Raw genomic sequence first — 14,534 nt, forward strand, 5'->3', positions numbered from 1 at the left:
TTATTGGCAATATTTTAAAACTACTATGTGTTGTATATATGTATATGTACTTTGAAAATCCTTTGTTCTTCCTTTATAGTAGTTAGAGGTGCTTTAAACTTAGTGCTGAGGTACTTTGTGGTTAGGTTGAAAAATCTGAATCACTTTTTCATCCAACTATTCCTTTAGCTGGAACATTGTCTGAATGCTGAGGTTTCCGGAAGGATGGGATGATAATTTGCTTCTTTGGTGAGCCTGTGGTTTAGGTCCATTTAAGTTTACAAACATGATGATAGAGAATGCTTAAATATGCTGTAAATCATTTTGGAAACTTTATATGGTGATTATTTTGGTACTGCACAATATAGGTACCAAAGTGATTGCCATTTATTAGGTTAGAAGTCATGAAAAATGACGAATAATCCTTTATTGTAATCATGAAATAAGCAATACTGTATGGAAAAAAAAAAAGAACAGAAAATTAACCAGTGCTTTTCTTGGGGGGGTCTCCCATTTGCTCTTTCACACAGGTACAGCTTGGCCAAGTAGAAATCAAATGCCCTATCACAGAATGTTTTGAATTCCTGGAAGAAAGAACGATTACCTATAACTTAACACATGAAGATTCCATCAAATATAAGTACTTCTTGGAACTTGGCCGTATTGATTCCAGCACCAAGCCTTGTCCTCAGTGCAAGCACTTTACAACCTTCAAGAAAAAAGGACATATTCCCACCCCTTCCAGATCAGAAAGCAAATACAAAGTAAGCATGTTCACCAGAGTTGTGGGTTAGATGTCACATGATGCCTAATTAGGCCAACTTGTGGTGGGCATTAAGTGGGCTTCCTTCCCTTAGAAGTCTAAGGTGAGTGTATATTGGCTGTGATTCTAAAAATATGTGGTTTGGGGAGGCTGATGATAAGAGAGCACTCTTGAGGATTAAATTAAAGTTTTTCTTTGACTTTAACCATGTTTAAAATTCATTTAGTAGCCTAATCAAAAGGCTAATCTTTTTAAAGTAATTGTCACTGCTATTACTAAATATTAAGTAAATACTAATACTTTTTTGGGGGGGTAAGCTTGACTTTTTCAGTGGACCCAAAGTGAATCTCTTCTGGCTCTGTCTATGATAGGTGCAAATAGTATAAAATGCTTTTCATTCATGTATTCAGCAAGTACAAAATGCCAGTATAGGCCAGACAGTGTGCTAAATTTGGGGGATACAGAGGCAAATGTGAGCTAGTCCTTGCTCCAAAAATGTCTAGTGAAGGTGAAGGTGAGAGAGACACATGTCCTAAAATGACAGTTCAATATGATTAGTCAAAAAAACAAAACAAAAGCAAAACACAACAACAACAGAAGAAACAAAAAACGAGAACCCAAATACACTTAGGCTTTGAGAACACTGATGGAGGAGTGGAGGCTAGGATGGCAGGAGAGACTTTTTGCAGAAGATGCAGTTCTCCAGGCAGATAAACAGATAAACGTTGGAGAACATGTCAGAGCAAGGAATGGGTAAGTGTGCAGGCCCTGAGGGTGAGGCAGGCATGCTGGAAACAGGTGCTTGGTGGAGCTCGTCAGGAGAGAGCCAGGGAGAGGCAGCTGGTCAGGTATTTAAAAGCAGATCATGTTGAGTCTTCCACTGTGCTCAGTTTTAATTTAATTCTGTAGGCATTACAGAAAGATCATTCTGGCAGCATTAGTAGAGGATGTCACGGGAGGGCAAGACTGAAGACAGGCAAATGAGAGCAGCAACTGTGGGAGCAAATCACTGATTCATAGCACTGACTGTACATTACAATCACCCGGAGGGCTTTTAGACACCCAGTGCCCCAGGCCCACCCCAGAACAACTGTCTTGCAATTTTTTGAGCCTCACCTGGTCTAGTGTGCAGTAAATGAAGAGGGAAGACAATGAGGCCCATGGCAGTAGTTTTCATCCTTGTCATTACAGCAGAATGGCAGGATGAAGAGGTTTCAAAGGCTATTTGAAGTCATCTCCATTTAAGGTAAGTCTTTGCCCATGCTCTGGTGTTAGAAGCAGTGGTTGCTGCATTATTCATTCTGTAGCTTTGAGGGACTGTGGTTTAGAAAGTACCTTCCTCTACTCGTTGCAATGATGAGCTAGAGTAGGTTAGTCAAAGCCTCTTACTGAGTAACTGGGCTTTGAAATTGCTTGGCTCTCATAGTTAATTCTTTTATTTACTGCCTTGGTGCAGGCTAGTCTCATAACTATCAAGAAAACCCTTGTTTTTTGTTCTCTAAAAAGTACATGTTTGAGATTGCAAACTATATAACTAAAATAATGCACTTACGGTGATTTTGAATACTGACTTAATAGCAATAGAATACTTTTAATTTTTTTTATTTTATTTTTGAGAGACAGAGGGCAAGTGGGGAAAGGGCAGAGAGAGAGGGAAACACAGACTCTGAAGCAGGCTCCAGGCTCTGAGCTGTCAGCACACAACCCTACATGACACGGGGCTTGAACTCATACTGTGAGATCATGACCTGAGCTGAAGTTGGATGCTTAACCAATTGAGCCACCCAGGTGCCCCATCAATAGAATACATTTATTTGACTCTGTATATTCTTAGGTTAAGTTATTTTTCTTCCAATTTTATGTTATTGGTGTTATCAGAAATTATTCATTTTGAAGACACCTGGGTGGCTCAGTCAGTTAAATGGCCCACTCTTGATTTCGGCTCAGGCCATGGTCTCACCGTTCGTGAGTTCAAGCCCCACATCAGGCTCTGCACTGACAATGCAGAGCTTGCTTAAGATTTTTCTCTCCCCCTCTCTCTACCACTCCATGGTTCAAGCTAACGCTCTCAAAACAAATCAATAAACTTAAAAAAAAAATTTTAAAAGAAGAAACTACTAATTTTACAAGGACTTCTTATCCCATAACTTAGGATATTTTTTTCTTAAGTTATGTTTGGAATCATATATATAATATATATTTTATATAATTTGTTTATAAAATATATATTGATACAATTAATAGATATTATATAGAGAATATATAGAATATGTATAAACTGTATATATTCTATATATATAAACAGACTGTGCTATTTTAGAATTTTGGGTAGTTAAAACATGTATGCATAATTGAGTCAAAGTGGAAATTATTTAAAAATATATTGTTCTTAGTAAATGGGTGAAAGATTCAAGTTAAGGTGCAATTATAGCTATAGTAAAATTTTATAGGTCTCATTTCATCCAAAATCACCAAATCATTTGATGATGAGCATGATTTATTAGAATGCACATGTATTGAGAGGGAAATATGTAAAAATTGAAAATACAAGATCCCATATTTGTACGATTTTCAGTTAACCATGAACTCTCTGATAACATTTGCCAATACCAGTCTTCCTTTCAGTTGGGTTGTACCTAAGAAGAAACGTAGGGGACAAATGGATCAAGATGTCAAACCTAGTAAGCTCAGTTTTTTACTTCTGATTAGCAAAGGAGAAGGGAATTTGTTTCAAGGAGAGGAGAAATTCAACACAAAATAAATGTTGATCACAAACACTTAAAATCCTTGATAATGGGTGAGAGATGAAAATCTCAATATAAAGTAAAACTGTTAAGCAACTTCCAAAAAATGTAAAGCTACCACAGAATTTGGGGATGATTACTGTTATTACTCATCTTTACTCTTGAGAAGATGTCTAACAGAAAAGATAAATAATTCCCCCTTTCAATATTGTACAAAGTTCTAGGGATAACACACAATTCCTGAAGCAGTGGTTTTTACTATTTCATACAATGTTTATGTAGCATTTTTCAGCATTAAAGTCTAAGCTCTTACATTAACATGAACTACTTGATTTAGGTATCCATACCTGTCTGGATTCTCATGAGTAAGGAGAGCTCAAACATGAATGTATCAGCAAACCAACTGCAATATTCATGATTATAGTATAGCACCCTACACTGAGACTAGTATCTTTGTTCTTTGCAGTACGTCAGTGCCTATTTTTTAGGTTTGCTCTAGTTTTAAAAATTCCACTTCCCCAGTAACAGAACCCACTTCCAACCTGGTGTAGTTCATCAGAACTTTAAGAATTCAAGTACTTGAATGTAATGAATTGAGTCATAACACAGCAGAAACAGAGGGGGAGAAAAAGGTTACCACTAAGATCTAACATGCCTGGGCAATTTAAAATCTCATTATAATATTGTTTGTGGCCTAAAGTGGGTTTTGTATCTATTGATAAAACACCTTCTTTTTATTTTTTTTTTTAATTTTTTTTTTAACGTTTATTTATTTTTGAGACAGAGAGAGACAAAGATGAACGGGGGAGGGTCAGAGAGAGGGAGACACAGAATCCGAAACAGGCTCCAGGCTCTGAGCTGTCAGCACAGAGCCCGACGCGGGGCTCGAACTCACGGACCGCGAGATCATGACCTGAGCTGAAGTCGGCCGCTTAACCGGCTGAGCCACCCAGGCGCCCCTGATAAAACACTTTAATGTGTATTTCATTATTACTCTTTTTGTGTCATTGAATTATAGTTCATGATCCAAGATGTCACTCTTTGAGCATTTATTATGATTTCTGTCAATTCAGCTATTTTGTATTAGGAAATACCTTTGGATACATCATCTCACATGAAATTTGAAATCTAAAATATCATATTTTGGGATTTCATTTGAATAGCTTTGCAAATACCACTTGTTACATTTTTTGTACACTGCAGATGAAAAAGGAATAAACAGAATAGATCAACAAGCAGTAAGAAGAACTCTTAGGTGCAGTACATCTTCCAAGCCCTCATTCAGCCTCTCCTTTCTGGCAGAAGTTTGAGTACATAGAGCTTTTCGTTATGTTCTGAACTCCAGTAAACTCCTACTATATTAAATAGAACAAGTATATTCCTGAATTGAGCAATTTACCTGGAGACAAACTTGCCTTTGTGCAAATCCAGGTTTTCTCATCCATATTTATCTTCTTGTTCCTGCAACTCCTGTCATGAGACAATATCTTATCATTTCGTTTCTTTAAAGTTGATTTCAATTTCCAATTAGAAATCAAATTTCTAGCCTGAACAGTTCCTATAATTTATTAATACAACTGCATATCAATGTAGTGAACACATTAGTGATGATAAAATTAAAATGCTAAAGTTGTGGCTTTAATGGTGTTCATGCGATACCTGGAGACAGACACATTACCACTAGAAGAAGTTTTTCTTCATAGCAGCTATCATTTGGGATATTATGGTTATATGTGTGTGGTTATTTGCTTAAAGTCTCTCCCACTGGTTTCTAGGAGGCCAGGTCCAGGCTCGCTGACTGCTGATAAGCTGTGCCAAGCCCTGTATCTGATAGACTGTGCTCTAAAATATATTTGGCGGAACTAATAAACGGGAAAATGCATATATAATAATGTGTACTGTAATAAATGTGCATAGAAAATGCTGAGAGCATGGGAGAAGAAAGGTCAGGAGAGATTTAAAAGGCTTCATTAAAGAGTAAACTAAGCCTTGAAATGTTGAATTTGCCAAGCTGGAAAAGGTGGGTCAGAGAACTGGCTTCAAACTAGATTTAAACTCTCAGCCTTCCACATACTAGTTCTGTACCTGTGAGTTTTCACATCTTTTACTGGGGTTACTAATAGTACCTGCCAAAAGGGCATAGAAAGGATTAAACAAGGTGACACATGTAAAGTGCTTAGCACCATGTGTGACACATTCTAAGTGTTCAACACTTGCTAGAAATTATTATGTTTGCCATCATTATTAGGCAGGGGCCACAGAATGAGCAATCCTAGGTTATTGGGAGGAATATAGAGGAGTCAAGAACAAGACAGGTGGAATAAAAGATTGGGTGACTGGTGGATGGTGGGAGTAAAGGAGGGATGATATTGACTATGTCTTAAAGAGGAGTCACTTTGAGGAGTGAAAAACAAATTCAGCTTGAAATGTGTTGCTAATGTTGTTTGAAGACCCTTTGGGGCCTCAAAGGGGTATCCAAGAAGCATGGATCTCTTGAGGAGGGATCTTATGGCAAGCATTAATATTTGAGGAGGTTGAGGCAGGAGGGAGGTGACTGAATTCACAGAAATGTATAACACATATTTCGGGAGGTAGAGAAAGTTATGGTTTTTCATGGGAAAAAGGAGAGAATGGCAAATGATTAAATGCAGACATTTTATACTCCTCAGTAAAATACTGAGGTATGTGCAGTCCTAGGTTTTCTTCCTATTTCCAGGTGTAAACGAAGAAATGGTCCCCCTTTTCATACTGATTTGGAGTAAGTTGAAGGACATGCATAATCAACAAGGAAACATGATAGTGGTCATTTTCTTTATGATTTCCTTCAGGCATAACTAATAATAATCTCCACTCTTCTTCCCACAAATATTAAACAAAACCTTGAAAATTCACAAAATGGTGCTTTGACTCATTGTAAGGTGAAAGAAAAAAGCCAATAAAATATCCTGGGGAAACTCCCTCTATATTCTTACCTTATATATTTAGCAGTCTTTTTTTTCCTCTCTCCGGGTAGAAATCAGATTTTATAAAGCTGTGCAAATACATGGTTTCCTTGCATGGCAAAAGAACTTTTCTAAGGGCTTTATAATCAAATCAGTGGGTTTTTTGTTTGTAATTGGTATACTTTGAAATGTGCTTAACTGGAAGGCTGGAATTCTGATAATACTGAATTTACCCTCTTCCTGTGTCTATTATTCAATCCTCTCTGACCTGTTCTGTACTCCAGAAAGTTGCCTCTTTGAACTCCTCCCGATTCCCTGACATCTTGATTCCTATTTGGGTTCAGCCAAATGTTGGCATTGGCAGGAAACAGGAAGATGGGAGGAGAGAACAGTAGATGCATTACTTCCTCACTCCCCTCCTAATTCAATGCAAAGCTCTAGCAGTAGCCATGTCCCTTTATGACTGTACCTCCCGCTGGGTGGTCCCTCCTCCATATCTCTTTTCTTTTAATACAATTTATTGTCAAGTTGGCTAGCATAGAGTGTATACAGTCTGCTCTTGGTTTTGGAGGTAGATTCCCATGATTCATCACTTTCATACAACACCCAGTGCTCATCCCAACAAGTGCCCTCCTCCTTTGCCCATCCCCCCGTATTTCTAATTCTCACTGAGCTGCAGAAACCTCTTTCCTGCTTTGTCTCTTTGGTGCTAACAGTGACTTCCCACTATTTCTGCTTCTGTGGGCCTGCCTATTCTTTATTCAGATGCCAGCTGCACATCTTCAGGTGTACCTCCAATAAACAATTTTCATAAATAAATGAATGAATGAATAAATAAATAAATAAATAAATATGCTTAAGCTTTCTTTTAGTAAAGATAATTTGAGAATTTTTTCTGTGTACAAAAATTTTTAAAGGTTTCCCATGAAAGTGTGGCTAGCATGCTGCTTTGCTCTTTGGTTTTTCCCTGACACCATCACTTTAAATGGACAATGTTTACAAATTGAGAATCACATTGTGCATCAGCCCTGCAAGATCAGTTTATGCTATAATACACAACAATTTCTCTTGACATTAATGCATCACTGTTGTTGGGAGCTGTAGAAAACAAATATAGTTTCTTAAATGATTGTTGCTAGCATAGATTTGTGAGCGAGATAAAGATGAAGTCGTCTACCCTGGCTTAAAGAAGCCAGCTTAAACAAAGGATGTGATATATATGCTAACTTTGAAAAAAATGTGTAACACTCAGCTATGATGCAGATCTACTAAATTTTATTGGGATGCATTTTCCCCTCTAGTTACTAATGAAGTGCTTTACTAAAGTTCTTTGTTTGCTTTCTTGATGTATAAATTAGCTGCAATATTTTATAGTTTCCTTACTTGAACTTCTAACAACAAAGGCCAAATATTAGAATTCATTTAGTATTTTAGCCTCCATCTGATGTTTTAGAAAAAGTACAATAATTGTTATAATCAAGACTCATAGCTACCATAAACCGACGTACATTGAGATTGAAAACTGTTTCTGTTTTTTTTCACTTCATTACATCATCTCTTGGGTCTTCAGCAGAAGAGACAAGCTGAAGAATCATTTCTCTCTGACCATGTGCAGAAGAGTGGGTAGAAGTAAACCAAGTCTGGTGTTCATTCTAAAATGGTCTGGAATTTCTGTGCATTTCTCACCTACCATACTCTGTACTTCTACCTTGCCATATGTACCTTCTCAGATATGTACGGGAACCTAATGCAACAGTCTTCATGAGCATAAATCGTGTCTACAAAATGCTTACAGGTGGCCATTCAGACATTGATTCAACACTCCCATTTTTAAGAAACTTTCTACTTACAGACTAATTCCCTTCTGTTTTGAAAGAATTCATTGTTACCTTCAGGCTGAGACCTATCTCTTGTTTTTACCTTTGGTCACAGACAATAGTCCCATTTCCCCACGTACACTATGTAATTAGATGGTCCTCCTGCTTCTTTAGGTGGGTTGGCTCTGAGATATTAGCCTTATTGTGTTGTGTTCAGAATAGATGTCTTATTGAAAATTAGATGATGCCATACTGCTCTGGCTAGTAATTTTGGATTAAATCAGGGCAGAATCTTCCAGTGCCAATTATGTTCACCTATGAAGAGGTAGGTCCTCAAACAAGAAATAAGTTGAGACAGATTCTTCTCTGGGCCTTGCTTTCTAGGTTTAGAGGAAAAGTCTACAAATGCTTAAAGGTGTTTCCAAGTGGTAGAAGCAAAATGGATTGGTATGAAACAATGTTTTTCAAATTAGGGAGAGAGGACTCTTTGCAAAGACAGAACCCCTAGAAGAGTATGTCTTTCTATTGAAAATGAAAGCTAGTACTAAAGTGAATGTATTGTGTGATAAATAGTGTGTTGCATATGTAAAAGGAGCCTAGAAATCAATATGAGGGATGTCAGTAAGGCTATTTATATAAATAACCACTATATCTCCATACAGGTTATCTTATGTGTTAACTTGTTTTTTGTTTGTTTGTTTGTTTGTTTGTCTGTTTGTTGCCCTCATTTGATCCCTACCCTCTAGGAAAATTTTCCTTTCATTTTCCAGTTTAGGTTCACTATGCTGTGAGAAATTAAGGCAAGGGTCACTGGGCCACATTTGGACTGTGTTCAGGGAACAGTGCCTCGTGAAGCCTGTATATTACTGGCACTATATTCAGGGAGAGATCCCAAGTAGAAGGGGACTAATGGACTAATCTTACAGACTAAGAATCAAGGCAAGAAGTCAAGCCATGTTTTCCCCATGTGGAGAACCTGCCACTCTTGCTTTAGGATTTGATCATATAAGGGAGCAAATAGTGCTTCTTTGAAAGTATTTGAAGCCATGCATCAAAGAATACTTTTCTCCTCTCTATTGTACCCTGTACTTCTTCACAATCTTCTTGTCTTCAAGAAAACCATCTTATCATAAAACTTTTTATAACCATGCCATTTCTCTATTATTTATATACTGATCAGTTTCTTCAGGGCACAGCCTAGTCTGACAAAGACTTAAGTCATGTTAAGCTACGGACAAAGCCATAAGTTGTATGTTTCATGTAAGCAAGTTCTGGACCACAGTGTATTTTGAGAGACGCATCAAGAGTATAGGAGCATAAATGTAAGACTGAGTGGACTTGTTTATTAGACACTTCAGCAAGGCTGAGGATTGAACCAGTTGAGGTGACATCTCTGGGCCATACTAGAACACTTGCTATTTCCCCCCATGCACTGGGTGCTTTCAGCCTCTGTGATAGCTTTGGATGTGCCCTCTGCCAGAAGTGTTACCCCACCACTTGCCCCAGACACATTCCACTCAACCTTCAAGGCCACATTCTCTCTGAACATTACTCTTCCAGCCTTCTCTGAAACACCTTTGCTATGGCACCCACTTGTCGAAGCTTCTAGTTTAGTGGTTATGACACCGTTTTATAGCTCTCTGGGTTTGTATCTGTCTGTCTTCAGTAAATTCCTTGAGGATAAGTATTTTCATTCTTTTTTATGTGCCTAAAATCAGTACATTCAGTACCTACTACTTGAAGGTACTCAATAAATATTTTTTGAATGGGTAAATGAATGGTGAATATGTTTTATTATTGAGTATCTGTCTTAACCTATAGTTCTTTTTTTTTTTTTTTTTTTTTTTAATTTTTTTTTCAACGTTTTTTATTTATTTTTGGGACAGAGAGAGACAGAGCATGAACGGGGGAGGGGCAGAGAGAGAGGGAGACACAGAATCGGAAACAGGCTCCAGGCTCCGAGCCATCAGCCCAGAGCCCGACGCGGGGCTCGAACTCACAGACCGCGAGATCGTGACCTGGCTGAAGTCGGACGCTTAACCGACTGCGCCACCCAGGCGCCCCACTTAACCTATAGTTCTAATAAAACAAATTCTTCTTAGAAAACTGAGTTAGCTCATATTTGCAATGCTGCATTTATACACAGAGATTATCTAGTATTTTATGTTTAGTAAGTAATGATTTTGTGATTTAAAATAATTATATATATAGGAGTGTATAGAATTTCAGCCAAAAAAAAAAGATGTTTCTGGGGTGCCTTTTGGTTTTGAACTCTTTTATGTTGTGTTTTTTTTTTATTTGGTATGACGAACTGTCAAGAGAAAACACCATTTGCTGAGGGCAAGTAGATGGGTTTAACCTGTCATCTGAGTGTCACTGTAGCCCATATTTCTGTAAAAACTAAAGGAATTCAAAAGTCAAAAATGTAATATAAAGGTTTTTTAATCTTTCATGGATTCTGGGACAAGTTATTCAAGATTCTTAACTCTGATAACTTTATTCTTAAAACACTTGCAGCCCCCTGTCTCTTGTAGGAGAGTTTGATCATGATCGTGATGCTCAGTAAAATGTCATGTGGATAAAATATTTAGTAAATATCATCTAGTAATCTAAGAAATAATGATACCATCTCAGCCATTAGTCATAAATTAGATAGATATGTTGATTTTTCTTTGAATTCATTTAATGTTACCCAATATGTAGTGCTTCCTGTGTGCAAAATAATTCATTTTACAAATAACTTTGAGTGCCTGCCATGTGCCAGAAGTTCTATGTTACTTATCTCAGGAAATACAGGATGCCTGAGACATCCTTTGTCCTCAGTGAACTTGTAGCCTGTTAAGGAGATTAGACATCTACATGTCTAATGGGAGTTCTGTAAAAGAGACACTGAATCTCTTTGGGAGGAATAGGGAAGACATCTTCAAGCAAGTCGTGTTTGATCCGGATAAGATTTCAATAGACAGATTGTGTTCATTGGACTTTCTCCAATTACAAGAGACAGAGATATACTTTCTTTCAAGCTACCTGAGTTAACGAGGTTTCCTGCAAGGCTCCACAGGAAGAAGGAAGGGCAGGAAAACAGCCTCAGCAGCCACTGAAAATACAGCACTCTTTCTGTTTGCATGAGAGCCCTTCTGTTGCGTCACTGGACTTGAATGTCCGTTGTTCCCTTCTGTGATCTGCTGTTCCCTTCTGTGATCTGCACTGTGCTCACTCAGCTTTTCTCACCTTTGTCTTCACAGCAGAGGTAAAGTTTATGTGTATCCCCATTTCACTCCTCAAGAGAATAAATCTGTCTTGCCGAATCTCTGTTCAACTATGAGCACCCGGCTACACAAACTCATGCCAGCCACCCCATAGACTGCTTGCCAGCCAGTGGATACATGCGTTTGCTGAGGGACTCATCCCTATTGTAATCAGTTGTGACCAGGGATACAGGGTCAGATGGTATCGAGCAGAGCTTCTCAAACTTTAGCATGCATGTGAATCACCAGGGGACCTTGTGAAAATGCAGGCTCTAGTTCAGTAGGTAAGGGCCGTGACATGAATTTTTTGTTTCCAGCAAACTACCAGGTGATGCTGATGTAGCTGCCCCTCCAACCACACTTGGGACAGAAAGGATAGAATGTAGTGGCCTCTGCATGAATATAATTACTCAGAAGGCAGGCACTCCGTGTGGAAGGGCTGTGGTTGTAAGACAGCATTTCATGTGGAGGAAGAAGTATTAAAAAAAGGAGTGGAAGAAGATGCAGCAGTGATGTCCATTTGTGTTTTATAGAAGGCCAATTTTGAATATGGTTAAGGTCACAATGAATAAGGCATCTTCAGACCAAACAGCATGTAGACAATATAGAACAACAGTGTTGTTGGGGTTGACTATTAATCCTTTTATTATCTTACTCCAGAGCAAAACAATAGTTATTTTAATGTTTTCAGTGAGAGACAGTAAGCAGTTGGATCTGAATTTAAATTATTCATCTTCATTTGAGAGCTTACTGCGAAACTCTTTTCACAGTTTGCCACCGAGTTCGCATTGGTGAAGATTGCCACAGGACTTAGCTGTTTATTATGCAAAGTTGGGAGCCTGAGTCCCTGGTGTAGACACCCACGTATCAGATTCTTTATCATTCTGGTACCTTAGGAGAGTCACACGGTTCTAATTGTCTTCATTAGGGATCCATAGGGATGATAGTTTAGCACTTGGTCACAAAGATCCTTGAACCATTTTGATGTCTGACATCCACAAAGTTAATCCCAGTGTCAAAGTGCCATTTCATTCATTCTTCTGTTCATTTCATAAACACAATCTGACTGATTAAAAAGCAAAGAAGTTTTTTTTCTTATTTGACAGTGCTAGAGGTCAGTGATTTAAAATTATGAATCATGTTGAATAGAAGGGAATTTACTTAAATATTCAAGTCCTGATAATCACAGACGCGTGAGGAAAAATGAGTCTTTCTGACTTCTTCCCCATTTCATTCATTACATGAGAAAGTTACATTCATACGCCTCATGTGATATTTACATTTATTCCTCATTGTTCAATGACAAGGGGGAGATGATCGTTTTATATTGTTTTATTATCTGGAGTTTACCCACTTCAACTCATTCTTCTTACTTTAAAATGACTATTTAACTTTAATGACCAGAGAAGGCAAAAATGATTACTTTAAATGGCTAAATAGCAACATGCCTCCCTTTTATAACCAAGAAGTCTCCTAATTTCTGTAAATAAAATTTTGAAAAGGATTTTCAACATTCACTTTTTGTTGGTAGTCCTGAAGAATTCTGACTTACTGAATAGCTTAACCATGGCTTTGACTTCTATGTTTTTTGTTTTCAAATGCTGAAGAAAGAATACTTTCTTTCTTGCTGGCTTTGGAGCTAGACAAACTTATGTTTAAATTTCTTCTTAAGGCAAACTTGCTACGTTACTTTGGACAAGTTATTTAATCTCTGTGAGCCTTAGTTTCCTTATCTATAAACTTGTGATTCTGTCTACTTTGTAGCATTATTTTGGAGGTAAAAATAAATACTTCATGTCATGCAGTGGTATAAATATTATACCTAAGAGAATTTCAATAAATAAATAGACATGATGTTTAAAATTTTCTGACAAAATAACATTTTGTTTTGATATAAATTAAAAGCAAAAGTACTTTTGTTACTTCATGTTTACATAGGAAGAATATTATCTATTCTTGACATTAGTAAAAACTGCAGTGCTTTGAGTTATAAGATCTGTGATTGTAATTTCTCCTTGGTTAATCTCTATATAGGAAGCTTTGTTGTCAAAAAAAAAAAAGTGGTTTTCCAAGAAAATAAGCAGAGATATTGTCAGCAGTTTACCAAAAGAAATTCTAACTAGTTTTCAAAGTGTAGTCAGTAAATTCACTCATGCTGTGTGAAATAATATACAGGAGCACGGAGAATAGTTATCCGTTTTGTTTATATTGAGACATTTTATTCACTTTAATCCAGCAGGGCTGAGAAATTCAAATTATGCCTATATGTTCTTGGAGAGTGAACACCAGAAATATTGTATGAGAATGGGACACCTCACTATCATTCAAAATGAAGGAAGTAAGAAAAATGTCTTCCATATCAAGTGGAAAACAGATATTTTCAATGAACATAAACACATACTCTCACATATACCTCTACATAGTGAAAATGCAAAGACATTTTTTTGATGGATTCCTAGGTACAGGCCACAGGATCACCATACAGATATATTTCTAATAGGATCCTTTGTATTAATTTTATAATTAACCTCCCTTAGATTAATAACAAATGAGACATGTCCTTTATTTTAGATGGCATTTACCTAGTAAATGCTGGTATAGTAGTTTATTTGCCAGTGTGTTTTTCATTTGATGGAGCATCTGTGGGGCTTTGATTTTATAAAAGTTAATGAAGCCATTGGTAATAGCAATGGAAACTCCTGGGAAATTGTTTCAAAGAAAATGTGAATTTCAGGGTAGCAGCCTCAGTTTGTAGGTTCAGAGCATTGTGGACTTCAGATCTTACTCTGTGCTTCAATCTAGAAGATTTTCTTAAAGCCAAAATAATTTCCAGAATGTCCCAATGTTTATTTCCAGTATGGTCTACAAACAGCCTTACCATCCATGTCAAAGCAATTCTTTCCTCCTTTAATAATAGAACAGTTACATCTCATTGTAGTGTAATCTTATAGCGGGGTAATATTTTAAGTCTGGACAGATTATAACCTTCAAGCTAATCTCCTCAAGCATCATCATTCTTATCCTCTTAGGAACTGTCAATA

General features: G+C 37.2%; 1 protein-coding gene across 2 annotated transcripts in view; it reads left to right on the top strand.

Moving 5' to 3' along the window:
• RNF217 (ring finger protein 217) overlaps window positions 1-14,534 on the top strand; it is a 132,019-nt gene that overhangs the window by 78,855 nt on the left and 38,630 nt on the right. The window contains exon 2 of one of the 2 annotated variants that reach the window (XM_060616561.3): window positions 510-743. The exons of the other annotated variant lie outside the window; for it this stretch is intronic. Coding sequence (XP_060472544.1) covers window positions 510-743 — 234 coding nt within the window. The remainder of the gene's footprint in view (window positions 1-509; window positions 744-14,534) is intronic. 2 annotated transcript variants of the gene reach the window in all.

Source organism: Panthera onca, chromosome B2, assembly GCF_046562875.1.
Source record: "Panthera onca isolate mPanOnc1 chromosome B2, mPanOnc1 haplotype 2, whole genome shotgun sequence".
Taxonomy (NCBI): domain Eukaryota; kingdom Metazoa; phylum Chordata; class Mammalia; order Carnivora; family Felidae; genus Panthera; species Panthera onca.